General features: G+C 41.8%; 1 protein-coding gene across 1 annotated transcript; it reads right to left on the reverse strand.

Moving 5' to 3' along the window:
• On the reverse strand, positions 1–14,067 carry VBP1 (VHL binding protein 1). Its single transcript, XM_075184357.1, has 6 exons — positions 13,960–14,067; positions 10,809–10,933; positions 10,650–10,716; positions 10,075–10,173; positions 2,078–2,216; positions 1–296 (listed from the first exon to the last, which is right to left on the reverse strand). Exons 1-6 carry the CDS (start codon positions 14,035–14,037, stop codon positions 226–228), a joined length of 579 nt encoding a protein of 192 aa, XP_075040458.1. The 5' UTR covers positions 14,038–14,067; the 3' UTR covers positions 1–225.
• Between the last annotated feature and the right edge of the window lie 12,422 nt (positions 14,068–26,489).

The raw sequence follows: 26,489 nt of genomic DNA on the forward strand, positions 1-26,489 counted from the left end.
TTTCTTATTCAGGTCAAATTTATTCAGTGGGCAAAAGAGGATCATATTTTTACATAGTTTGAATGCTGTATACCTTGAGGCATGCAGGAAATTGGATTATACAATTAAATAAAATAAAAAAACAAAACAAAAACGCATGAGTGAACTCCCATCCCAAATGCCCAGATATCTACTGGGGATTCATCTAAAACAATCAGTGTCTGGAAACTTTTAAAAGAGGATCATTTATGCTTTGCTTTTAGAGACATCATCCTTGTTTCTTCTTTTTACATCCCAATTATAAACTCTAGCCATATCTGAAAAACGTGTTAAGGAAAAAGCTTTTAATTTTTTTTTTATTTTGGCAGGTACCTGTAAACAAATTACATTAAATAAAACAAAAAAGCCTTTACTACACAAAGCAAGAAACCACAGATGAACAAACAGGTTATATCACTTAAAAGTATAAGTAAATGTTTTGGAAGAGAAGGAGAGGGTGCTGCTATTGAGCTCTACGAGAGATACAAGAAAGGACTCCCTGTGCTATGACCTTCCCAGCTTGAAGGAACAGAGATTGGGCTGGTAAAATCATAGAGCCTTGTTCAAAATTGGACTTTCCTGTTAATGGGGTAATACACCCGGTCATTTCTACACTGTTTTAAATGGTGGCTGCTGCTTTTGACAGGGATGGGTGGAAAGAGCATGCGTTTGCAGTAGAGCTGCTAAAACCTTTGAATACCACCTATCCAATTCAAACTTTACACAATAGATCACAGTCAAAGCAAGCAATAGTCATTTCAAGAGGAGAGGGAACAGTGGAAATCCTTTGTGTCCCATTTACACGGAACAGCCACAACATTAAAACCAGCTGCCTAATAATTTGTAGGCCCCCTTGTGTCAACAAAACAGCTATGACCCATCAAGGGATGGACGCCACAACAGCTCTGAAAGTGTCCTGTGGTATCTGGCACCAAGACGTTAGCAGCAGATCCTTTAAGACATGTAAGTTGCAAGGCGGAGCCTCCATGGATCGAACTTGTTTTCCAGCACATTCCACAGATGCTCGATCGGATTGAGACCTGGGGAATTTGGAGGTCAAGTCACTTTGAACTCTCATGTTCCTCAAACCATTACTGAACAATTTTTTGTAGTGTGGCAGGGCGCATTATCCTGCTGAAAGAGGCAACTGCCATCAGGAAATACCGTTGCCATGACGGGGTGTCCTTGGTCCGAAACAATGTTTAGGTAAGAGGTATATGTCAAAATAACATCCACATGAATTCTAGGACCCAAGGTTTCCCAGAACATTGCCCAGAGCATCAGACTGCCTCTACCGGTTTGCCTTCTCCCATAGTGCATCCTGGTGCCATCTCTTCCCTAGGTAAACGCTACCCACGTCATGTAAAAGAAAATGTGATTCATCAGACCAGGCCACCTTCTTCCAGTGCTCCATGGTCCACTCCTGGCACTCCGTGGTGAACAGGAGTGAGCATGGTCATGCTGACTAGTCTGTGGCTACTATACGCAGCAATCTGCAACGCACTGTGTATTCTGAAATCTTTATATCATAGCCAGCATTAACCTTCAGCAATTTGTGCTACAGTAGCTCTTCTGTGAGCTGGCTTTGCACATCAATGAGCCTTAGGCATCCATGACCCTGTTGTCAGTTCACCAGTTATTCCGTGGACCACTTTTGGTACATATTAATCATTGCATATCGGGAACATCGCACAAGACCTGCTGTTTTGGAGATGCTCTGACATCACAATCTGACCCTGATCAACTCACCAATATCCTTACGCTTGCCCATACTTCCTGCTTCCAACACAACTTCCTTGAAAGATGCCATTGCAATCAATGTTATTCGTTTATGTTATTGGTTTTAATGTTGTGGCTGATCAGTGAAAACTGCCTCTACTCCACAAGCCTTACTGTTCCACGCACTTGCTGCCAGGTGGAATTAGAACATCCAGCACCAAGCACTATTCAGAATGGCAATTTGAGAAGAATATTTAATATTAGAAAAAAAAAATTATATTTTTTTTTTTTGACCACTTTACCTTTACTTAGAAAGAATAAATATCTGCAAAAAGGATACTGACTTCTGTGGTGGTGAACTGGTCCCGCAGGAAGTCAAGGTCCTCTTCTGTGGATACAAGGTTTCTTGTAGCTGTTGCCAAATTCTTCTCTAACAAAGCCTGAGCGTCATCAATATCATACTCAAGCATTACGTTGGCCTAAAAATGAGAAAAATGTGTTACAAGGTTAAATACTTCTGAACGTAAGCAGCCTATAGAAGCTCAGATATAAATTAAACTTGAAGAATCAATCATATCTGTGCAGCTGCTAAAACGCCACAGACATTTAAAAGTAGCTATAGAGGTAGCATGTCCTGTCAGTGTCCTGTGGCACATATCTCGCAATCATTCTGAGTCAGTCAATGTGCTAAAAACTGGCAACTATAGTTTCATTTAATAAAAATTCTTAGACACCAAGCGAGCATGCGCCTGACAATACGTGGGATGTTTAGCCATTAAAATGTATACCTGCTCTATACTAGGATGGTTAATTCAATTCTAAAGATTACACAAATTATCCATTCAGAAATGTGTTTAACGGCTTAACTAGTGGAAGATAACTGAACTTTCTCATCCAGGAAATATTTCAGGTTTATGCTATGCAAGACTAAAAATTACTATAATTTCTTATGTTACCCAACTGAATACAGTAAATCCTATTAATAGTTAATATTAGATATATATTTTTTAATCTCTTTTTTTTTTTTTAAATAAAGTTTAAACTATGCTACTCTATAACTATATCCCAAAATGTACTGTTATTTATCTGGATTACAGCGACCCAAGTATCTGTTTTATTCTTCAAAATATGACAAAGCTATATATTCAAACTTATTTGAAGAGATACTACTAAGGTCACTCAACTAAAATACAGTCTAAGATATGCGTCTGGATATTTGGAACACCTTCTCCTTTCAATTTTAAATGCAGCAGTATTGATTTTTTTTATGAAATATGCATATGGAGAAACAGCCCAAAACACTCAACACAAAAAAAACGCTTAACAGAAAGTTACCTAAGCATTAATATGTAACATGCAACCTATAATCTCTCATTATTAAACCTAAATCTACTCCAAGATATTTCATAACTATAAACGGAATAAAAAATAAAAAAAGTCAAGTGTCCGAGCAGTAACTATCTCCCTCGCCTCTCTATATCCCTCTTTTCTTGTAGCCTTTATTTTTCAAGTAATTAAAATAAAAACCAAGCATCAAAAAGATTCAATTTATTTTTATTCTACACCTGCATTTACTTGTAATCACTGCATTATAAATAGCATTTTGATTGTATATATTCTATACTTGGGGGATTTATCGGTTTCTTTTTTGTATTTGATAGTGTTAATAAAGAGGATTTATACTTACGATAAAATTGGTTTCTCTGTTTCCATCTGGGGGACACTGCTTAACCATGGGGTTGAGTAGGTAGGGAGGAGTTTTGACACCTAAATAGTTAACTTTTGAGCTGCCGACAGGCCCCTCTCCCTCCCAACCTCCACAGGAACTAAGTTTGATTAAAAAGCCCCAAGAAGATAAGCCAATCAACCAAGAACACACAGAAGAAAGGGATCGCAGTGTCCCCCAGATGGAATCAGAGAAACCGATTGCAAGTATCAATCCTCTCATCCATTTGGGGGACACTGCTTAACCATGGGGACCTACTAAAACAGCCCCCTTGAAGGGTGGGACCGCTCACATAGCCCAGCACGTAGAGCACTACGGCCAAACGAGGCATCAGAAGACACAGACATTGAATTGGTAAAATTTTGTAAAAAAATGGACCGAGGACCAGGTGGCTGCTCTGCATAACTGATCCGCTTAGGCCCCATTTCGTGCAGCGCAAGACACCCCAACAGAATGGGCAACAATACACTCCGGCACAGGACGGTTAGCACTGACATAAGCTTGCTTAATAGTCAGAGTAAGCCACCTAGCAATAGATTGCTTAGACGCTGGTCCACCACGTCTCGAGAAATCAAACAAGATAAATAATCTGTCCTACAATTTTTTGCAGTTGTCTTGACATAAATTCGTAGAGCTCTAACCACATCCAGAAATCTCATGTTCCCCGAGGATCCTCTGTGAACACAGGAACTAACTCCTGGTTTGCATGGAAACCAGACACCACCTTAGGAAGGAATGATGGAATTGCTCGAAGAACTGCTCTATCATGAAAGACCAGATAAGGTTCACGACAAGACAAAGCCCCCCAAGCTCAGGCACCCTCCGAGCTGAGGCAATAGCAAAAAGAAAACTACCTTCCAAGTTAGGAACCGTAACTCTGCCGACTAACGGTTCAAACGGAGACTCCTGCAGCATATTAAGGACCAAATGAAGATCCCAAGGAGCCGTGGGTGGAACATAGGGAGGTTGGATATGAAGAACTTTCTGTAAAAAAAAAAAAAAAAATTCTTAACATCTGGAATCTCATCCAAACATCTGTGAAAATACACAGAAAGTGCTGACACCTGAACCTTTATAGATCTTAATCGAAGACCTCCATCCAAGCCATCTTTTAGAAACGAAAGGAACCTTGCAAGATGAAACAACTCTGAACTGCAGTCACTATTCCTACACCATTTGATATATACACGCCAGATCCGGTGGTAAATACGAGCCGAAACTGGCTTCCTAGCTTTGATGAAAGCATCAATAACCCTCGACGAAAACCCTCTGGATTTACACAGACTGGCCTCAAAAGCCATGCCGTTAAATTCAGCCGGGCTAGATCCTGATGCAAGAATGGTCCCTGAAGAGGTAACCGAATACCCGGACATACTGCCATAAGAAGAATTTCTGGGTACCAGACTATTCGTGGCCAAGCTGGAGCCACCAGAATGACTGGGCGACCCCGTTTGACTCTCCGAAGGACCCTGGGAATCATTGATAGGGGAGGAAACAGATAACCTAACCTGAAGTCCCATGGCATTGTCAACACATCCACTACCATTACCAGGGGATCTCTTGCCCTTGCGTGAAATTCTGTAACCTTCCTGTTGTGACGCAACGCCATCAGATCTCCACCTGGAAGTCCACACCTGTCTACCAACAACTGAAAAACTTCTGGATGAAGAGCCCATTCTCCCGACAGAACTTCGTGCCAGCTTAGATAATCCGCTTGCCAGTTCTGAATTCCTGGAATAAAGACTACCGACAGCACGGAAACGCATTTTTCGGCCCAGGCCAAAATCTGAAATGTCACTTCCATTGCTCCTGCACTCCTTGCTCGTTTATGCACGACACTGACATTGTCGGACTGAATGCGAATCGGCCTTCCCTGTAGGACACGCTGTTCTCCTTGCAATGCCTTCAACATGGCCATCAGTTCTAGATCATTTATGGGTAGAGCAGACTATTGTACTGACCAAAGTTCCTGTAGTCTCAGATGAAGGGCCACTGCCCCCCACCCTCTGAGACTGGCGTCCATGGATACGAAGATCCAAGGCCACGATGCAAAAGACCTGCCTTTCATCAGATAGTCTCTCAGATGGTGGCTTGCGAGGGACAGTCTCGCCTCCGGAGATAACACCAGCCGACGATCTAACTGCAGATGGCACCCTGTCCACTTCAACATGTCCCATTGAAAACACAGAGAGTGGACCATGCCGTAAGGGAGAGTCTCGAAAGACACTACCATCTTTCCTAATAGTTTCATGCATAGAAGGACCAACGGCCTCCTGCAGGACAGAACCCCGTTAGTCACCTCTTGCAGAGACCTTTTCTTGTCCTCTGGAAGAAAAATCTGACATGCCGTGTCCATTATTAGTCCCAGGTTGACATCCTTTGACAAGGTATCAACTCTGACTTCGGGCGGTTCAGGAGCCAACCATGTCTCTCCAGAACCTGCATGGTAAATTGCAAATGTTGTTCCAGCAGCTGCGCTGATGCAGCTTTTATTAACAAATCGTCCAGATAGGGCACTATTTGCACCCCTCTGGCATTAAGGAAAAGCCGCCATTACTGCCATAATCTTTGTAAACACCCTTGGTGCTGTTGCAAGCCCGAATGGAAGAGCCCTGAACTGAGTGACTATTTAACTGCTTGAGGTTCAATACTGGCCTGAACAAGCCATCCTGCTTCTGAACCAAAAAGAGGTTGGAGTAAAACCCCCTGCTTCTTTTGATCCTCCGGAACCCTTACAATAACTCCCTGTGAAAGAAGCGAATCGACACAGTGGAGGAGCATTGCCTGTTTTGTGTGGGTGACTGGACAAACTGGTTACAGAAATCTGTGAGGAGCTGGCCCCACCAAATCTATCATGTTACCTCTTGTCATGATTACCTGAATCCATCTGTCCACCGATGACTCTGCCCACTGATCTCTGAACAGCACCAGATGTCCCCCCACCCCACCTCCAACAGAGGAGGAAGAGCATTATGCTGTCGGTCTATCCGGAAGCTTGGAGGATGGTCGTCCAGAAGTGGAGGATGAGGCCGATCTTCCCTGAAGAGATTGTCTCCTACCTCCAGAAGATCTTGATCTTACCGGCTGACCTCTGCCAGACACGCCCCCTCGAAAGGGCTGTCTGAAGGAACCAAACTTCAGGCACCTAGACCTTGGAGTATTAACAGGCAAAAAGTAACATTCCCCCAGTTGCCTGCGAAATCATGCAGTCCAATTCTGGACCAATTAACACTCCACTAGCGTAAAGGAAGGGATACCAACGATCTTCCACATCCGCATCCCAAGATCTCAACCATAATGATCTTCTGGCTGCTACAGCTGTAGCCGAAATAGAAGAAATGGATGCTGAATACTGGGCCACTTCATACACGTAACCTGCGGCTTCCTTCAGGTGCATAGCCATGGGAAGCAGCTCCGAATCCTGCAAAGCACATCCCAGCCCATGCTTCCATCGCCCTGGCAACCCAAGCAGATGAAAATGCTGGTCTAAAACTTGTACCAGCAGCTGTAAAGTCCAACTTCCAAAAAGTTTCCAACTCACGATCAGTCGGAACCTGTAAAGCTGCGCCTGGTACCGGCAACATAGTCTGGCGGACTAACCTCGCCACTGGAGTATCTACCTTCGCCACCTGTTCCCAGCGGGCCATATCCTCCTCCTGCAGAGGATATAATGACCCATACTTTTTGGGCATAGCAAACCCTTTGTCTGGCTGTTTTGAAGAAGCCGCTGCACTCTCTCTCAACTCTGCAGAGGGAGGGAAACAAATCGCCTGTCTTGACTCCTTCCTAAAAAGAGACTGGTCTAAGAGACCTAGTCTCTTCCACATCTCCAAAAGCCAAGGTCTGACGTACTGCTTTTACCAGATCGTCCATACCTTGATATCTAGAACGCTCCTGATTCCACTAATGAGGGATCAGAGTCCTCTAACAGTTCACTTCCTCTTCGGAGGATCCCTCTGAGTCAGACAAGAGAAAAAGCAGATTTGCTGATCTATGTCTTACTCCTAGGTAAATGTCTAAGGTTCTCTAACAAATGGTTTAATTGATGCAGACCTTTTACCACTGCAGACACCCAGGCTCCCCCACAGGGGAAGATACCCGAGGACAAAGAACCTGTCATCTCCGAAGAAACGCCTGAACTAATGGAGGATACCATTCCAGAGGTAGAAGGCAACACCGCTGTTACCGCTGGAATCTTAGCTGGCTTTGATAATAGCTTAACCAGGGTACCAACCCCCTGTGTCAAAACAGCCACCCACTCAGGAGGATCCCGGAGTGGAGCCATCTTTAGGCTGCACCGCAACTGACGTCCAAGCACAAAACACCCCTGGGGGTCCTGATGTTCACCAGATAATTTAGTGTTTAATTTGATACAGGTATAATACTTGACACGTGTTTTTTTACTTTTCCCAGACATTTTTAACAGAAAATAAAGCTACCACACAGCAAAGAGTATAGGCACATACACACAAGATATTTACACAGCAAAAACTAACTAATCTATGAACAAGTCAAAAGATAGCATTTCTGTCAATGAGAGAGCAATAATCTCTTATAAATATTATGCTCTTCCCCCAAAATGTGCCCAGAATCTACTTCCCTATCTACATATAGAGAGTATAAAATATACTTCGAGAGAAGCCTGTCAGCAGCTGCAGACTTTCCAGAATGGCTACTGTATTACAGAGGACACCCGTCTGTACTATAAAGTAAAAAAAAAAAAAAAAAAAAAACACATTTTAAAATAAAATAAAAACCTAACAGTGAATTTTTAATGCACTGTTCTGCAGCTCTTTAATCTTCAGCCCAACTCTTTGGGCACCTACATTAAACTGAGTTCCTGTGGGGGTTGGCAGGGGGAGTGGCCTGTCAGCAGCTCAAAAGTTAACTATTCAGGTGCCAAAACTCCTCCCTACCTACTCAACCCCATGGTTAAGCAGTGTGCCCCAGATGGATGAAAGAGAAATGTGTTTTTTTTGTTCTTTTTAAAAAAACCAAAACAAAACAGTAGCCAGCACCTCTCAAAGGCAAAATGTGAAGGAAGAGACTTAGGCCAGTCCTGTCCAACATGTGGCTCTCCAGGTGTTGTGCAACTACATGCTCCAGCAGGCTTTGAAAGTAATAGCTGGAAAGGTGTGCTTTGTCTTGTAGTTTCACAATATCTGGAGAGCCACAGGTTGGCCAGGCCTGGAGCATCTTTGTATGGTGAGAACTATGAAAGACTATCACAGAGATCACCCAGGAAATACACCAATTGGTACTTTGTTTATGCTGTATTATCACACTATCACAAATATCAGGAGTGTGCACCCAGAAATAGTTAATTTTTATACCACTCTGATCTGGCGCAATGTGGGTTTTCATTACTTAAAATAAGTGAATGTATTATTAATTTTTATTTATAAAAGCGCCACAAGGTGTCCGTAGCGCCGTACAGGGACAAACGAATTACAACACAATGGGAAACAGCACAGTACAGTAAACAGTAAGCACAGTAACTCAGTAAGCTCAATGCACAGCTAGAGAGGGCGGGGAAGGGGGAGGGAGGATCCGCAAATGACGGTGCCAAAGAAGGAGGGTGCGGAAGACAGGGAGACCCCCAGAGGGGGGAGGAGGGAGCGAGAGGGGACAGGGGGTGGAGGACCCTCGAGGAAGAGGGCTAAGTAACTGGAGAGCAGAGTTAGAAGTGGTGGAAACAGGAGGAGAGAAGGCCCTGCTCAGAGGAGCGTACAATCTAAGGGGAGGGGTGGATAGACAAAGACGCAGGGGAGAGAGGGAGAGTAGGGGGACGGACGCAGAAGATAAGGTAGGAAGTTAAGTGGGAGACTGAAAGGCTTTAAGAAAATGGTGGGTTTTTAGGGCCCGTTTGAAACTGGACAGATTAGGGGAGGTTCTGATGGAGGGAGCTTGTTCAAGTGGAAGGGGGCAGCGCGGGTGAAGTCCTGAAAACGCGCGTGGGAGGAGGTTATAAGGGGGGGGAAGAGAGGCGACGGTCAGAGGCAGAACGGAGAGGGCGGGATGGAGCATAAATAGAGAGGAGGGCGCAGTGGAGTTGGCGAGGGCCTTATAGGTGAGTGTGAGGAGCTTAAAGAGGATTCTGAAGGGGAATGGGAGCCAGTGAAGGGCTAGATAGAGGGGGAGACAGAAGAGGAGCGTCGAGAAAGGAAAATAAGCCTAGCGGCAGCGTTAAGAACAGATCGAAGGGGAGCGAGATGAGAGTGGGGGAGTCAATGTAGTCTTTAAATACATATAGTTCAGATTTAAATTACATGTGTGGATGTAAACTTTAGGTTTCTTATACCTTGATTCTCCACCACACTAGGGAGTGTGCACCATAGCAATAGCCTGGGGAATTACAATGATTGACATAGCACCGAGGGGAAGGGTATTTCTATTACCCCAACCCCATAAACCAGAAATATGTCCGATTGAGTATCCCCCCCCCCCCCCCCCCTCACAATCACACACTGTATTAAAGACGATTTTATTTTTTTTACATGGAACCCATTAACGATATATTGCCCATGTGATACTAAACAAGTTATAAAAAGTAATAAAACTATACAATTTTAAAATATTTTAATATGTACTTTGTTCACTGCCATACTCACCCCAAGCCACAAGCAGACTTTGTCTGTAGGTGGTACTAATGCTTTACAATGTAGGTTATCCGCCAGTAAAAACCGTGTTTCCATTGGCTCAGTAGTGCCCTGCCAAAAAGGATTTACAATTTAAAATACAAGTAAATGCAGAGATCACTGGTTATTGCATTGTTCCATACATGCTACAATACATGAAAAAATGAGTGGTTTTAAGAGGAATAATGTAATTTGGGTAGTATGATGCACAGTGGTTAGCACTTTTGCCACACAGCACTGCGGCCAGGGGTTCAATTCCAACCAAACCACTATCTAGGAGTTTGTAGGCTGTCCACAAATCAAAAATATACTAGTATGCTAATTAGCTTCTAACAAAATGAATCCCATGTGTATTTGTTTAGTAGTGAACTAGACTAAGCTCTAATGAGGCAGAGATAGATGTAATGATTAGGTATTATCTATCTGTAAAGTTCTGCATAAATTGGTGGTGCTTGCTAAAGGATAATATGTAAAATACAAAGAATGTAACATTTTGAAAACATGCAGAAAGCACATGGATAAGGAAAAACAGTGCCTTAAAATAGTACCTTTTTCTTCTGCATATGCTTTAAAATTTCTAAAGTCTGTTTAATTTCTGGGATTTGATTTTTTAGCCTTTAAGAGAGAAGGAAAATAAGTGTAAGTTGCATATTGTTATACAATCTCCACACCAGCAAGATGCGGAATCTTGTCAAACAAAACCATACCTCCTTTTCTTCTGAGAGAGATTTAATTCCATAAATTTATATTTTTGATACTGCTCATCCAATTTCTTGAGTACTGCATCAGCCGTCTCATTTCCAGCTTTCTTCATAAAGGAATCCACATCTTCCTACATCAGGATAAATTAATTTGATATTAGAATAGTTGCTAGCGCTGTAATCAAACACTGGAGAAAGATTGACAATGCTCAAATTTACACGGTGCAATAAGCATAAGAGGATTGGAAGTGATAACGATTTTTGCCTCATAAAAGGATTATTATAAGGGTTTTCTGATACACATAGCAATAACTACGAGATATCTGTCATCTTCTGGCCTCCTTCAGGTGCTGTCCTATTAAGGATTTTTCATATAATGTGAGCACATATGTTAATTAATGCAAAGTTAAATGCTTTGCTTATAGACAGAGAACCCCCCCCCCCCCCCCAACTTGAAAATAGATATTTTTAGAACAATATTGATATGTCCCAAAGAGATTTATGTTTAATAAAGTCATGAAGAAATTTGCTTTCCTATCACAGACTCAATTTATACCCAACAGTTACATTAATCAGGAGATCAATGGCTTGGGCTGATGCAAGCCTGGTCTATACCGAAGTTAGTAAGAAGTGTGTGAGTATTGTATAAAAAAAGAAATTTATATATGATAGAGAGAGAACACACACATACTATATATATATATATATATATATATATATATATATATATATATATATATATATATATATATACATATATATACATATATATACATACATACACATATACAGAGTTTTACAATTCAGAATGAAATGGGAACAAAAACAGCAAGTTAATGCTGCTGAAAATCATTTAGTGAAATAGACTTCGGAGCACTACGTCTAAAACAGACAAACCCCTTACCAGAAATATAACATTTGTCTACACGCACACACTGTTAGATTTCTAGCAGCCGCAAAGTGTCATTGTAGCGGAGATTTGACATAAATCTTCGCTCAATTTTCCTCACACAGAAAATGATTGGATAACTTTAACGTAATTGGCTGCAATGTGCGCAGTGCAATGTCTCCACGCTACACCGCCGGAAATTAAATTTCCCCCTAAAAAAGTGTATGTTTGTAAACCTGGCAAATCCATTTATGCATTTGATTGGCATTTACAACAGATTATGCAATCATGTATAAATTACAAAACAGTGTTCTCCCCAGAAAGTTTTGCCAGTCAGGTGGCATTAAAAAATAGCCGGGTCGGGGCAGTTGTTATACTTGCAATAATACTGAAAAACATTGGAGGTTATTTCCCACACCTGCCAGGACTGGTCAGACAGTTGGTCAGTGGTCTAACACACACACTGCTGGCTGTAGTGCTCACATAGTGCCTGCTATAAGAGAATAAACTATTGTTTCTCCTATTAGAACAGGATTCTGCTGGGCTCCAAAAGCCAGGTGGCAAGTAAAAATACCCGGGTGGAGCACCCATGAAATAGGTGCTGGGGAGAACACTCCAAAAACACACAAAAAGTTGATGGTGTGAAATAACAGTTTGCCACCTGACAGTCCAATTAACATGCAGAATAAAATATTTTATTAACCCCACCCCTCACTTGCTGCATGTGTGCTGACCTGCTCTCCCCCCTCCCTCTGTAATTCATTTTTCCAACTCCCTCAAATCTATATGCAACCTTCTGGTATCACACTCCCTGCTGCCGCTTGCCAAAACTGATTTGCTGTGGGCAGTACACTCCGGTGATATCACCACTATACGGCGTGTTCACAGCCTACCAATGACCCAATGCAGTAATCGACCGATAAAAGTAAGAATGACAGACACTCAATGGAAACTATAAAGTTAATTTTTGGAAGACAAAAAAAGAAAGTTAGCTCAATCTTCAAACAAAAGAGAAGTAATCTAAGGGACTTCTGAATTTATTATTGATTCAAAACAGAAGACACTTGCTTAGGATATTTTGTAAACTGCAAATAAACACTTTTTGTAGCCTCCCAATTCAATGACAAATAAAATGCATCATGTTCAATCCTAACAAAAGATTCCAATATGCATCAAACACTTGTAATGGTTTGACTTTGTGTTTACATATAACCACTCACATTTGTTTATCTTTTATAGGCATTTAGCTTGTCCAGTTGCCATAGTCACTAACTCATCTGCTGGCAAATTAAATGTGAAATGAGCAGGTTAAAAGCCTCAAAACACAATTGTTCAAGTTATTTGACCAAAGTGGAGTTCACCTGTCAACCAGAATAATCAATTCAAAACAGAAAAACATGACAAGCTTTAAAACAGGCCACATTCACACTGGTCGCAATTTGAGGACATTTACGAAAACCCCTTGGTTTCTATTTGCAGTACCAGTTTTTATCTGCACTAATTTTCACAAATCCCTCCTCCCTCCATTGTTTGTAGAACAATAATGAGATTTCATAGTGAAAATACACTTCACATCAGTTGCTGAAAATGTTCACCCTCGATTGCTTAAAATTACAAAAATGTAACTGGTCAAATTTAATCTCTCATCAACCACACACTATATTTAGAATTACTGACAGAAATGTGAAAAACAGACCACATTGTCTATTAAATCATTACATTTATAAAACAGTACATCTAATACACTAAAATACCTTACCTATGTTAATTTAAAAAGAAATCAGATATTGAAGTGAATTGCTGCTTACAAGCTTTGGAAAGTAAATTAATATCTAGTCCACTAGTATGCTCACATTTCCAAGTGGTAATAATCCCATCTAGGTGGTTTGTAAAAGGCAAGTGGACACAACAGGTACAAGTGTGTTGTATAAAATCACCGAAAAAAATGAAGCAAAGAATTGCAATCACCTAAATCAGAGAACTGGGGGATGTCACATTTTAAATAAAAGAGATCTACTTTACATCTAGCACTGGAAGGTGCGACTACAGAGCCCATACTACAGAGCTAGAGGGAGGAGCAGCATTCTGCAGCATGGGTTGAGCAGGCTGCAGATGATGCCTTGTAAGGATACGGCCGCCTAGGCAACCATGATGGCAGCCTCCTGACAGAGGCCTCCGATTATCTCACGGACTTAGCCTGCCCGCCAATCCCCTTCTCAAACTCGCATAGAGCCGTAGAAGCAACATGGAAACAGATTCGACTCTCACCACAAAGACAGCCTCCGGGATGCCAAGGTGCACCCTCTTTAAACCTGCCGCACCACCACCCTCATTGGCCGTCGCCATCTTGGAAGCTGTGCGTCACCTGCGTCATCGCGTTCTACTACTACGAATACGTAGTCTTCGTAACTCAGCCCCCGAGAGTGTTGATTGGCTGATACGTGTTAGCTGATCACCGTGGTGACTGGACTACGTAGGGCAGCGCCGCTTCCTGTGAGGCTGAGGTAGAGCTCTGGTATTGTGCTGGATGTGCCTCTTTGTATTACCCAACACGCTGTGATACGGCAGCAGCAGGGCAACAAAGACTGAATACATTTTCACAGAACATTTTTTTCTTAATTTACTGACGACCTTTGTCTATGGAATATGAAAATGTATGTCAAATGGGATTTGGAGCCGTTTTTAGGACAAAGTGGCTTAGAAACGATAAATAAGAGGTTAACAACACTACTTAAGTCCAACCCACTGATGTGCATGTGTATGTATTATCAGTAACTTACAGCTACCTTCTGCCAGGTTGCTTGTGATGTGTGTGGATCTGAAAGCATTAATGCCACTCAGAAGGCTGGTGCCAGGATCTCCAGAGCCCACTTGCCTGAGTTTGGGCATATTCGCAGTGAAATCTCTTTGTAGTCATGTTGCCCACACAAAAAAAAAATGTCTTCTGAGCATTCGGGCTGGCAGGGCACCCTGGTGACATGCTTACTGGGCTATCATGTGCCTGGCCATGCGGACAATTTATAAGGTAGTAACCTCCTGCAGGGCACAAAATTATCATATATATATATATATATATATATATATATAAAATCAAACAGAGAGGGGCGCTTACATAGTGCATTATCCTACTTTAATGGTAAAAGACAACTGTGATTATGCATGTACCAGATAAATTCCTGTAAAACAGCACATAAAATCACACGAACACGGTATGTAGTCCGTAGTTAGCAGACATACAGCTGATGTAATGCTCTAATCCTCTACGCGTTTTGTTGTAAGCCAACTTCGTCAGGAGGAAGTAATATCTCCATTCCCTTATAACTGCAAATATATATATCTATAATATAAATGCCTAGTGGCGTGTGTTTGTGTGTGTGTGGAAAAAATAAAACCACGCTGCAGCGCCACCTGCTGGGCGGAGTTATACACTGACCTACTAAATTCTTAGTGTGTGTGGGGAAAAAATTCAGAAAGGGCTGAAATTTGGTATACTAAAATGTTTTTAATTTGTTAATTGTTAAAAGTGTTTATAAAGATTTTAAAAAAATATATATATATATTTATTGAAGGAGAAGTGACAGTTGGGAGTGGTTGGTGGTTGTTGGGGTTGACAGTGGGGAGTGGTTGGTGGTTGCCGGGGGTGACAGAGTGAGAGGAGTGTGATACTCAGGACCGCTGAGAGAGATCCCTGTGTCTGGATAGACATCTGGATAGATGTGGCGATGAAAATGAAGGATGAGGTGATGGAGAAGAATGATGAGGTGGTGACATGTGGACAAAACCACGTTAAAAAAGGGCACTTACGTCGGGAAGTAACGCTCTTCCCCTGAGGAGGCCTGGGCTAGGCCCAAATGCATGACAAGAACCTTTTTAACACCTTAAGTAGCTTGATTTGACTAGAATTCATGAGTATCATGCACGGGTTAACTTATATATATATATATATATATATACATCTCGTAGATCATAACACCACTCTTATTATAATCTCCTATTATAACTCACTTCTACCACCACAATTCTATAGAGTAATATAATCAAAAAGAGGGGTAGGACACCCCCAGTATGTTACCGAATTAATCTATAGTGAAATAAATCCAACAGGTCTCGGCAACATGATATTTAAATGTTTATACTTATGAGCAATATTTGTTGGTATAGGTTATAAATCTGAGCTCAAACACAGAAGTGTAAAGTTTATATTTAATATAAAATAATATAGTCAAGTTCTTTATAAAAAAAAATATTATAAACATTATACATACAGTAAGTAAGTGGTTACAAGGCAGAAATCAAATAAAATGGGATTAAAACAAAAATACTAGGAAACATACCTCTTGGAATTTTGGAAAATGATTCTGGTATCTTAAGAACAAAAGATGAAGTCTTTTTGATTTTCAAATTAAAATACACATTTTAAAATATATTTATGCTAGTTAAAAAACTTTCTTTCACGCTTCACCAGCCAGCAGGGTATGTTTTACAGCTGTATCTATCTCCTTTGGGCAGGAGGTCCTAAACCAGATCTGGAGAAACTTTTTTAAATATAACAGTAATAAAATAGATAGATATTTTGTCTGGTCTGTGTTGTAAACACATTATTGTGTATGTACATTACACTGATCGCTAGATATTGATTTTTACAGTCTAAAATCTTCTATATTTTGTTATGGCTCCCAGTGGAAACTAGATAAACTCGTAGAACAAGGCAATTAAAGGTCTTCACCTATAGCAAGCCTCTTTTCCCATAGACGGCAATATTCTTAAAGGTACTCGGAAGGCCACATGTCTTGTACTCGGAGTAGCAAGATGTTATCTTAGAAACCAGGTAGCGATGGATTATGAAGGCTGTATACTAGACGGTACACACAGAATAACCAGTATCGACATATATATTTAAGAGCATGTAGAGAACAGGAATATCAAGGTCATGCCAGAATGTCAGGGCAGGCAGCGAGCAAGGAAGGTCCAAATAACAAAGCCAAGGTAGAGATGGGCAGCAGACAAGGAATATCAAGGGATAAGGTTAGGCAACAGGTAATCCAACAGAATATGAAATCAACAACGCAGCAGGCTAAACGTAATGCAGGGCAAAAATGCTATAACTGGCAGGGACAACCAATCACAATGCTTCCCCCCCCCCCCTCAGCCATTAGTGATTGCAATCATGGGAATGCAATCCCTGATTTGAGCGTCCTGGCTGCTAGGCAACCAATCGGGAATGAAGGGGCTGTAAGCCCGACAGGAAACTACACCCTGGCAACAGCCAGGACAACAACCAGTGTGAACCGTCGTAAGCAGTGCGACGGCTCACCAACAGGCAGGCGGAGAAAGTTGCCTGCAAGAAGGATTTCACAGTGAGTAGTGTGGCTCAGAACAGTAACCCCCCCCTTGAGGAGAGGCTAAAGAACCCCTAGATCTGTGTTTGTTATGAAACATGAAACTGCTTATAAAAAGCCCTTTTCAAATTTACTGCATGAAGGTTTCTTGCAGAAATTCATAACCTCTTCAATGGACTAAATAATGAGTAGGGCCCTTGAAAGCATTTCATATATAGAATTACCTCAACCACAAATTCTTAGTGCCCATCGACAATTACCAGAGGAGGTTTAGAAGAAGGCTTGGGCCAAACTGTAGAAAAAACAACAGGCTTAAGAGAACAGTGAAAAGTGTTAAGAATTTTCAATGATCTGGGAAGACCCAAACGGATGGCAACAGGATTCACCATTTCAATAATCTTAAAAAGACAAATGTATCTGGGTCCAAATTTCCTAGATGGTTGCCAGAGTCTGATACTTTGGGTGGACAACTAGACCCTATCACCTTCTTTAAAAGTACATGCGCTATGGTGTTAGTCCGAGATGAACTTTGAGTGAAAAGATGAGTGTAACAAGGCAAAATTAGTCTTTCTCCAGATAGATTTAAAACGTAGAGTGGTATTTCGTACTTCACTAAGATTAGTGGACATGGGATGGTCTAATGAATTAGCTCTAAGATGCTGAACAAATACGCAAAAGAAGGGTGGAGAATGACAGGAGTTGTATGCAAATTCTGCCCACAGTAAATATTCGGCCCAGTTATTGTGAAATTTGTAAATATAACATAATATATATTGTTCGAAAGTCTGATTGACTCTTTCAGTCTGCCGATTGGATTGAGGGTTGTAGGCAGAGAATAAACTTAGATTAATACCCAGAAAAGAGCAAAAATATTTTCAAATCTGAGCCACAAATTGAGATCATCTGTTCGAGACTATATCGAAGGGCAATCTGTAGAGTCTGAATACATGTAAAATAAAAAGAGGGGCCAAGGATTTAGAAGTGGACAATTAGGTGAGAGGGACAAAATGAGCCATCTTACTGAAATTATAAACAATGACCCAGATAGTATTATGTCCGTTTTCCAAAGGGTAGTTTTACGACAAAATCCATCGAAATATGGGTCCAAGGTTTACTGGGTATAGAAAGAGGCAAGAGTTGACCGGAAGGAACCTTTCTTGGGGTTTTGTTTCTGGCACAGATTTCACAGGACGAAACAAATTCCTTAACATCATGTTTCACAGATGGTCACCAGACTGAACAGGAAAGCAATTTCAATGTTTTAAAAATACCAGGATTACCCGAGATTTTGCAGGAATGAAGCTCGAAAAGGATAGCTTTTCTAAGAACTTCAGGAACCTGCAAAAGTCGAGCCGGAGTCTCTGGAAAAGCTTGATGTTGGACCTGTGACAGTTGAGTAGAGAGGTCCTGCGTGAGACCAGCTAAAATTGAAGAAGCAGGAGCTATGGTTATATTCTTACTACTTTGATCTTGCCTAGAAAGTAACCTTTGGGATAAAGCATCAGCTTTAAGGATTTCCGAACCAGGTCTGAAGGTGATAACAAAATTAAGCCGAACAATGACCAACATGCCTGTCTGGAATTAACTTTTTGACTGACTTAATATATAACAAATTTTTGTAGTCAGTAAAAACTGTGACTTTATGGGTGGCTCCTTCCATCTAATGTCTCCAGTCTTTAAAGGCCCATTTAATAGCAGGAAGTTCTTAATTACCTATGTTGCAAGTGAAAACTTACTAGAAAGGAAGGCACAGGGATATAGCCTCTTATCCCTAGGATCCACTTGAGAGAGGATGGCTCCAGCATCGACATCAGGAGCATCTACCTTGATGATGAAAAGTCATTCTGGGTTAGGGTGGCGAAGCACTGGAGCAGAGATAAACACTTTTTTCAAGGCAGCAAAAGTTACCAAGTCTTTAGGTGACCAAACTGCTGTGTCATCCCCTTTTTTGATCAGGGCAGTGATTGGTGCAACCAAGACAGAGAAAGAACAAATAAACCTTCTATAGTAGTTGGCAAAACCTAGGAACCTTTGCATGGCTTTAAGGTTGGTGTGATGAACCCAATCTAGTATGGCCTGTATTCACGGAAATCTATAGAAAATTCTGAAAATTGATAATGTATTCAAGGTTGGCAACCCTGGCAACTTCAAATTCGCATTTTTCCACTTTGGCAAACAACTGATGCTCCTGAAATTTCAGAAGGACCTTTTTTACATGAAGCCAATGTAATTCAAGAAAAGGAGAATAAATTAGTATATTGTCCAGATACACAATGACAAATTTACCCAGGAAATCTTGAAACACATCATTGATTAATTCTTGTACATTTAAAATAAACAGAGATATTCACACCTGATATGTCTTAAGGTATTATTACTTTCTACTGGTATTAATCCCTCAAATTCTATTAAAGCGGTGCACTCCCAGAACAATATACAATATCAGAAACCGTTTCAGCTCCAAATTAACACAGAGATACCTCCCAAGTGCATAACTAGCTTTATGTCCTTTTATGTTTTTTTCCAGATCACTGCTGCTGATGTTAGTAAATAGTGCTTGACATAAACTAGGTAAAATATTGCACAACTAATAATAATTAGCAACATCAGTAATCACATTCTCTTTATTATAATTTTAACCATTTTCAATTTGTTGATAGTTATTTTACTTATAATTTAAGATACATATGTAGTGTGTGTAGCAACCAATAGTTGTTAGAACTTTAATGGTATCAGATTACAATCCAACTTTATTCGCATTTGCCAATATATCACATACAGAACTCAATCAATAGCAGTTATTAATATAATTGTTGATCAATATGACCTCTAGGTGGTGTTTAATGCCATTTAGATCTTTTATACAGTTATTGTCCCTTATTCCCTGGACTATATAATTACGTATTGTTCTGTTGTTTATTGTTGTTCCAGTATTTAATGGAATTTGGACATATTAAATGTAGCTGGTCTAAATATTACTCACTGTCTTAACTCTCCCCTACTGCTTAACATTACATATCCTCTAGCACAAATGGTTCTTTTGTTATTATTCTTCACAGTCTTGGAGGGCTATTTTCACTATATTTCATTGACTACATGTACACTTAGTTGTCTGTGATCTCACCTAATAGCCAATGCCGTTTAGTGAAAAAAGCCCACCAAGACTATTTGCAATTAATTTGAAGCAGGTAGAATGTATTACCAACAAATATCACTATCCTTAGATTGATTATATTAGCACTGCGTTGTGAAGAACAATAGCAAAAGAACCATTTGTGCTAAAGGATATGTAATGTTAAGCATATATTATATTAAAAATATGAATCTGAAATTTAGAGAATGAGGACCTAATAAGGGGATCTTTCTTTTCCTTTTTTATTCTGTACACACTAATTCTAATTTCTTTATCACATTGTTATGCACATTTTGTCGCTATCCAATAACGATTGTCGAATCCCGATGTGTGGTTCCAAAGCACAAAGTAATTTAATAATAAAACAAGTACAGCCGTTACTTATCGCAGGCGCTCTGGATCCAGTGAACAGTCATTCAGGTCTGAAGGCTGTGGTCAAAGAAGACTGGTCACTAAGCCCAGAGCCCCTGCTTATATGCAGTCAGTGAATACAGTAAAACAATGCAGATGATGTGGCTTGCTTCTATTGGTCCAGGCTTCAGGAAGGTCCAGTGTACTGCAGGTCATAGGCCAGTTCAAACCAAAATATCCAAAGGTGGGGGTCAACTCTCCAGGGGATTTGCTCCGACTTTCCCGCCAAGAATCCAGTTTCAACTAGTCTATTTGCATTTTACAGTCTATCACTTTAAACATTTATTCCCTAACATCGCTAACTAGAGTATGCAATACATTTACCCCCAGGTGTGGAATGTAAGTGGAGCCACGGTAGTCCAAGGATAAGTGCACTAGTAGTTAAAGGAAGAATGAATTTTTTTTCCCAATTCAAAGCCCCTATTTGCAGGGAAAGTAATTTTGTGCGCCAATGGATAAGACCATTAGAGAGACGGGATCCGTCAATACCGGTAATGACCACTGGTTTCTTTAAAGGAACAGAAGGCAGGGCTAACTTGAGCCACCAAAGATTGAGAGATGAAGTTTCCAGCTGCTCCAGAATCCAGTGAAGTGTTGGAATGGGCGGATCCAGTAGGCCAATGTAAGATAACAGGGAAAGAACAAGTTAGACCCAAGGAGGAGTTTGGAGAGGAAGTAAAAGTCTAAAAGTCCCTAACCTGACCTCCTCCGAGCAGGCTACGATCTGTCGTTTCCCGACCGTTTAGGACAAGAACTCAGGAGATGCCCAGATTCCCCACAGTATATGCACAATTTATTCTTCATTCTTCTTTCCCTCTCGTCAGGAGTTAAATGAGAGCGGCCGAGTTGCATGGGTTCATCAGGAGGGCTAGGATGTTGAAAGCAAGGAGCCAACCTGAAGGAAGAACCTCTGGGGGGTTCCTTCTCTGATGATCTTTCCCGAAAACGAAGATCCACCCTATTACAGAGAGAAATCAGGGCGTCTAAGGTGGCCAGCAGTTCTTGAGAGGAAAGAGCGTACTTTACCTTATCTGAAAGTCCCTGCCAGAAAGCAGCAACTAGAGCTTCGTAATTCCACTGGAGTTCAGAAGAGAGGATCCGAAATTCAATAACGTATTGTGCCACTGAGCATGAACCCTGGCGTAGTCTCAGGATGCTAGAGCCGCGGAGGTAACTCGTCCGGGTTCGTCGAAGATCCTCCGGAACGCTGAGATAAAGGCAGAAGCATAATTTAGGATATTGTCATTGCGTTCCCACAGAGGGGAGGCCCACGCTAATGCTTGCCCAGACAGGAAGGAGACAATGTAAGCCACTTTAGATTTAGATGTGGGAAAATTCTGTGGCAGAAGCTCAAATTGGATGGAGCATTGGTTTAAAAAACCCCGGCAAGCCATTGGATCACCATCAAATTTAGAGGGGGTAGGCAAACGCAAAGTGGAGGATGCGGCAGGGAGTACCTCTGAAGCCTGAGTTTGAGGCTGAGCTGGTGGAGGTGGAGGAGCTACCTGTAGAGCGTCCAAACAGGTAGCCAACGTCTGCATACATTGTAGTAGCTGAATTGGAACAGCATCTTGACGCTCTAGTCTACCAACGAGATGTTGAAGTAAATCCTTGGCCGAAGGTTCTCTATCAGGATCCGTCATGGCTGGTTCTTAATGTCACGTATCAACGAGGATGGATTGGATCCTTGCGGGTTCAGCTGGGATCGGCAGGACTTGTAGAGGCGCGGAGTCTAACAGAGCGGAAGGTTTTTGCCAGGGATCCCCGCAAGGGAATTTGGACTTTGCGGCTTCCACTCTGTAGGTCGCGGCCCCCCAGGCAAGTTCCCAGTGAACCGTGTGAGACAGAGCGAAGGATTACTGAATGTTGCCCCTCAAGGGGGAAGTACAGGATGCTGTTATCTGCATTAGAGATACCACTGAGAAGTGGAATAAGATATAATGATCTACGGCCATCACCACTGAGGAGTAGAATAGCGTGTGATGATCTGCAGCCATTACCACGGAGGAATAGAATTGAGTGCGATGAACTGCGGTTGTGATCTGCGGCCGTGAATGGAGAGGACAATGATCTGCGGCTGTTTCCACTGAGCAGTGGAATGAGTGCAATGATCTGCGGTTGTTACCACTGAGGAGTGGAATGAGTGAGATGATCTGCGGCTGTTACCACCGGAATGCAGGATCACAGAAGCACAGGGAGCACAGTATCACAGGAATCACAAGAGCACAGGGAGCTGCTTCCAGCACAGGACGCTGACTGAAAGAACCAGCGCAGAGTAATGTGAGGGGGAGCCTAATATAGGGCTGTCATAATAATCACGAATGACAGAGGAAGGAGGGTTTTAAAAAGGCTGGTGATTCTGTGCATGTGCAGAACCGCCGATGGAATGACAGAGCGGCAGTCAGGGATAAAAGCGGCGGTCAGGGGTAAGTGCGCCGGCTCCTGGCCAGAAGCCGCGGGAGACCGGCGTGTGACAAACACTGTCCCCTTCATAATCACATGTGCCCCTTTATAATAGTATTGTGCTCCTTCACAATCACATAAGCCCCTTCTTAATAATACAGTGCCCCTTCACAATCACATGTGCACCTTCAAAATACCACTGTGAAGGAGCTCCTATATCGCCGCTGATGATGCAGTTGCGGTGGGCGGAGCTTTAGCCACGCATAATGCCGTTAGCATTCCACTGCTGTTTACATGCGCCGAACTTAGGCGCACATTAAGATATGAACTGAAAGCCAGAGCATTTCCACCAAAGAAATTGTCTTGCAGGTGGCCTTTGGCAAAGAGCATTGCAAACAAAGGAAAAACGTGCTCACTGGAAAGAAAGTCATAGCTGAGAAACACAGAGCAGTGGGTCATCATTGCAGGCAGTGTCTAGTTGCGTGGGTGTGATATAGGTTACAAGCCCCACCTGAAGTAATGTATTCTGGGTAACGGTTTATAAGCCATTGAAACAGACAAATCACTCTCTTTCGATGACACCACATACACACTTGGAAGCTGGGGACTTCTCGTACACCTGGAGCCCAGAGGACATAACCACTCCACAGTAAGCTTATACATTATCTGTCTGTAACTTTTATCTTCTTATATCTGTCTGTATAACTCTCCTTGCTTGCATGCATTTATATTAGAGATGGGCGGGCTTGGTTCCCCGAGAACCGAACCCGCCCTAACTTCAGGTATCCAAGTACCGAGCCGAGCAGGCTCGGTACTCTCCCGCCAATTCAGAATTGAAAACGAGGCAAAACGTCATCGTGACATCGTCGGATCTCGGAGCTCGGTTCTCGCGATGTTTCAAATGCATAAATATCCGCCTCCACAGCAATCCAGCACCATTTGACAGAGGGAGAGAGAAGGGTTAGGTTGCAGGATTAGAGCAGGGAGAGAACAGTTATTACAGCGGGAAGAGAGCAGTTGTTTGAGCAGGAAGAGAGGAGTATAGAGGAGGCATTTTTCCAAACATTACAAACTGTTTGGGGTGTCATATTCCCTCCTAAAGAAACTATTTTCTTCCTGCAGAAATTCTAATATACAAGCATAATTTCTTTCTGAATTTGCACTACAAGTGCTTGGGGTGTCAGATATTCCCCTTTTTTGAAAAAAGCTATTTTCTTGTGTTCAAAATTATTATATACCAGCAGTATATATTTCTGATTTTGCACTACAAGTGCTTGGGGTGTGACATATTCCCGTTCCAAAAAATCTATTTTCTGGTGTTGAAATTATTATATACCAGCACTATATATTTCTGAATTTGCACTACAAGTGTTTGGGGTGTCTGATATTCCCCCCTTTGATAAAAAAAATCTATTTTCTGGTTCTGAATTTATTATATACCAGCACTATATATTTCTGAATTTGCACTACAGGTGCTTTGGGTCTCATTAAAATGGATTCGCAGCAGTCCACATATGAGTAGGATCAGCAAGCAGCTGCTGGCACCAGTCGTGATGGTAGTCTTCCCTGTACGTCATCTGGTAAAGCCTATGTAAAAGTACATAGTCCTTTTAAGTCAGGGGAAAAAACACACACAAAAAAGCTTTTACCGTGTTGAAGAGTAAAAGAGCTGTAACTAATGAAAAGTTACCTGCCGCGAAAAAAAAAATTAACAACATTCCATTCTAAACACGCAGTGGCAAAAAAAGAATTAGGCCTTCGCCTTTCTTCATTAGTGTGAGATCTAAAAAGGATACAGAGCCTTCTTCTTGTAAGGTCACTCGTGACCAAGCAAGACCAAGTAATTTGGAGTCTAAAAGTGGTGCACAACTACTGTTACGTGTGTAAGCCGAGCTGCAAGAAAACAGTAAGGCATTAGAGGAAAATGTATGCTCAGAATCAGAAATGACACCAATCCCTGAGGAGAGTCCATCCACGAGTGGTATGTGTAATCGTGACCATTCTGATAGTTTACCCATAAAGAAGGGCCTTTTCAGCATTTCTGCTGATGTGTGCCTGAACAGCCCGAGTGTAGCCGGTGATACTCCAATTGAGGATGCCACTTTGGAATTAGAAGAGGATGAGGTGGAAATTTGTGTAGGCGACAAGAGCGCTAATGAGGATGTTGATGAAGATGAGGTTGTCCTGCACCAGTGGCAGCAGTTCTGGCACGTCACAAGAAGAAGCCCATTGTCATGCCTGGGAATAAAACCAAAAAGCCACTTCTTATGTGTGGAATTATTTCTACCCAAATCCTGACAACAGTTGTATAGCCATTTGTAGTGCATGTCAAACCACAGTCAGTCAAGGGAGGGACCTTAACCATCTTGGAACCTCATCCATGTTACGCCATTTGACGAGAGTTCATGGCAAGGTTTTGGGAAAAGCTGAAAGTTATGGCAAAAAAATAACAAGCACTCCATCATCAGCTAGCTTCTGTCACCTACATCCCGACGTCTGCAATCTACACTCACAACACCGTCCTCATCAATATCCTCAGTAGCGATCGGAGTTAGCCCCGCATCCCACTTGGTAAGGCTCAATGACTCCTGCACTATAATTGATTCCTCTGAAGAATGTTTGAGCATTAGTCCCACTGCTGCTACTGTTGTTGTGGGTGGATCTTCATCCCATAAGAAGGCCAAGAAAAAGAGCACTACTACTACTTTACAACAATTAACTGTGAAACAATCTTTTGCTAGAGGAAGCAAATATGACAGCAGTCACCTAGTCGCAAAGCGGATCATAGACACCATGGCTACTATGCTAGTGTTAGATCTGCGTCCAATATCCACAATAAACGCAGCTGGTTTTTCACAGTTAATTGATGTTTTGTGTCCCCGTTACAAAATTCCATCGCGACACCATTTTTCCCGTAAAGCTATTCCGCAACTATATCAAAACATTCGTATAAATGTAGTAATTGGGCTCAAAAATGCCATTCTGCCCACTGTACACTTAACCACAGATATGTGGACAAGTGGAAGTGGGCAAACCAAAGACTATATAACTGTGACAGCCCACTGGGTTGGTCATTCGCCTTCACCAGCAGGAACAGCAGCAGCATGTACACCACTACATGACATTTGTCACAGGCAGACTACTCTTTGTTCCACCGTCTTCACCAACAGGCATACAGCTGATAATTTGTTACGAAAAGTAAGGGATGTCATTGATACATGGCTTATACCACTTGGACTCTCCCCAGGATATGTTATTTCTGATAACGCCAACAATATTGTGTGAGCATTACAGCTGGGTAAATTCCATCACATTCCCTGTTTTGCTCACACAATAAACATGGTGGTGCAGAGCTTCCTGAGAAACAACCGTGAGGTGCAGGAGATGCTTTCGGTGGCCCGTAAAATTTCGGGACATTTCCGGCATTCTGCCACAGCATGTAGGAGATTGCAGCAGCTCCAAGAACATTTTTAACTTGCCCTGCCACCAACTTAAGCAAGAGGTGTTAAGGT

The sequence above is a fragment of the Mixophyes fleayi genome, chromosome 9, assembly GCF_038048845.1.
Source record: "Mixophyes fleayi isolate aMixFle1 chromosome 9, aMixFle1.hap1, whole genome shotgun sequence".
NCBI lineage: Eukaryota > Metazoa > Chordata > Amphibia > Anura > Limnodynastidae > Mixophyes > Mixophyes fleayi.

Excerpts from the sequence above, each read along its gene's own strand:
- VBP1 (XM_075184357.1), bottom strand. The coding sequence starts at position 14,037 with ATGGCGACGGCCAATGAGGGTGGTGGTGCGGCAGGTTTAAAGAGGGTG. Across the intron at positions 10,717-10,808 it reads CTCTCTCAGAAGAAAAGGAG|GCTAAAAAATCAAATCCCAG; the intron begins GTATGGTTTTGT and ends TCTCTCTTAAAG. Across the intron at positions 10,174-10,649 it reads AGCATATGCAGAAGAAAAAG|GGCACTACTGAGCCAATGGA; the intron begins GTACTATTTTAA and ends CCTTTTTGGCAG.